The 1,521-nt window shown below is 50.9% G+C and overlaps 1 protein-coding gene across 1 annotated transcript in view; it reads right to left on the reverse strand.

Annotated features, from left to right (window-relative positions):
• LOC104531206 (rho GTPase-activating protein 32) overlaps positions 1 to 1,521 on the reverse strand; it is a gene marked incomplete at both ends in the record, with an annotated part of 8,737 nt that overhangs the window by 1,192 nt on the left and 6,024 nt on the right. The window contains 3 exon segments of the mRNA XM_029086989.1: positions 1 to 15; positions 17 to 788; positions 1,443 to 1,521. The exon segment at positions 1 to 15 is cut by the window's left edge and continues 109 nt beyond it; the exon segment at positions 1,443 to 1,521 is cut by the window's right edge and continues 767 nt beyond it. Of these exon segments, the coding sequence (XP_028942822.1) occupies positions 1 to 15; positions 17 to 788; positions 1,443 to 1,521 (866 nt within the window).

The following is a 1,521-nucleotide window of genomic DNA, read 5'->3' on the forward strand; positions in this document are numbered from 1 at the left end:
GGGGCCGCCTCCGTGAGTTGTGGTTGGAGCCGCTGGCCCGCGGTTGGGCTCGGGTGCTGTTGTCGGGATGGTTGTTAAATACGGCACTGAAGCCGGGGGGCTTTTCTCCCCGGTGGTTACGACAGGAGGAGACTGAAGTTTGTCATCAGCTGTGCAGACAGGAATGTGGTGCTTGTCCCCAGACATGCATGCGCGGAGGTGGGGCTTATCTACAGACAAGTCTGGTGTGGGTGGCTCCCAGTCAGGCAGTGCACCGGGAGTAGGGTGGGGTGTGTGCTCCCAGTCCCCAGGATGGGAGGGACAGTGATCTTTGTCCCCTGCTTTACCAGGATGGAAGCTGGACTGCTCCTGCTCTGCATCTCTGCTACCAGACAGGTCCCCAGGCATGCCAGTGTGGAGAGGTGGGGGGTCCCGGTTTCCAGGTGCACCTGGTGGGTGGCTCTGCTCCCCAGATGTGCTGCTGCTACCTTGGAAATCCTGCTCTACTGGTGCACCAGTCTGGAAGTGAAGTCGGTTCTCAGGCAGACCGGTATAGAGGTGGAGCTTGTCTGGAGCACCAGCAGAGAGATGGAGCTTTTCTAGAGCTGTGCCAGCTTCAGTCTCTCCATAATCTGTGCTTTCAGAATGAGCATCTCCTGGCCTTTTCTGAGACTGAGCGGACGCTTGCTGTGCGGACTCGGCTAACGCTAGGGCTAGCATGCGCGCTGCGTTTTTCGGAGGAGGAGGAGGGATAAGAGACACAGAACTGACGGGAACAGGATCCTGGGGGGAGTCGAGGGCAACTGCTCCTAATGGGGGGAAAATTGAGAGAGTGAGTGATTTTATGTTACCCAATAAGGAGAGTGACCTCACCTTAAAGACTATTATAAAAAAATAGATGCTTTCCATACTTTCACAGTGGCAGTTCCTTCTGATGTGAAACTATCTTCTGTCTCACATGCAAACGCTGCTCAATAGCACAGCAGTTCATCACAAAAAGGAAAAAAAAACACAAGAGATTGTCTAAAGGCTCCTCTTGCATTTCTAGAGAGGTAGGAAATAGGTAGCAGAGAATGAGATACCCTTACACAATTTTGATCATAAGGTTTTAGGTGAAAAGGTCCCTTCTTCAAGTGTTGGCAGATTTGTAATTTAAAAAAGAGAAGTCTCAGATGGTCTATTGGCTGGAATGATTTAGAAGGGCATGCTATAGATTTTCATGTATGACAGGATGGGGGGGGAAAGAAGTGGTATACAAAGTATTATGGAAAATTATCTGAGATTTGTGTGATGTAGGGAGAAGGCAGAGGTTAAGACCTTTACTGATCTGCACAGCCCTGCGAGACACTTGTGATCAGAACTGACGGGCACTCCCCTCTCCTAAAAGGCACGCAGAGAAGGACGTTTCTGAGAGCAGGTCCCCTTTGGAACTTAAAGAAAGAATGGAGGAAAATGCACTGTACCTGGCTGTGTGTGTCCTGTGGGTACAGTCTTATTCTGACTGCTGGACATTGGTCTCTCCCCTTCTTCTGGCAACTCTGG

This window comes from Antrostomus carolinensis, unplaced genomic scaffold (genome assembly GCF_000700745.2).
Source record: "Antrostomus carolinensis isolate BGI_N321 unplaced genomic scaffold, ASM70074v2 scaffold40509, whole genome shotgun sequence".
Lineage (NCBI taxonomy): Eukaryota > Metazoa > Chordata > Aves > Caprimulgiformes > Caprimulgidae > Antrostomus > Antrostomus carolinensis.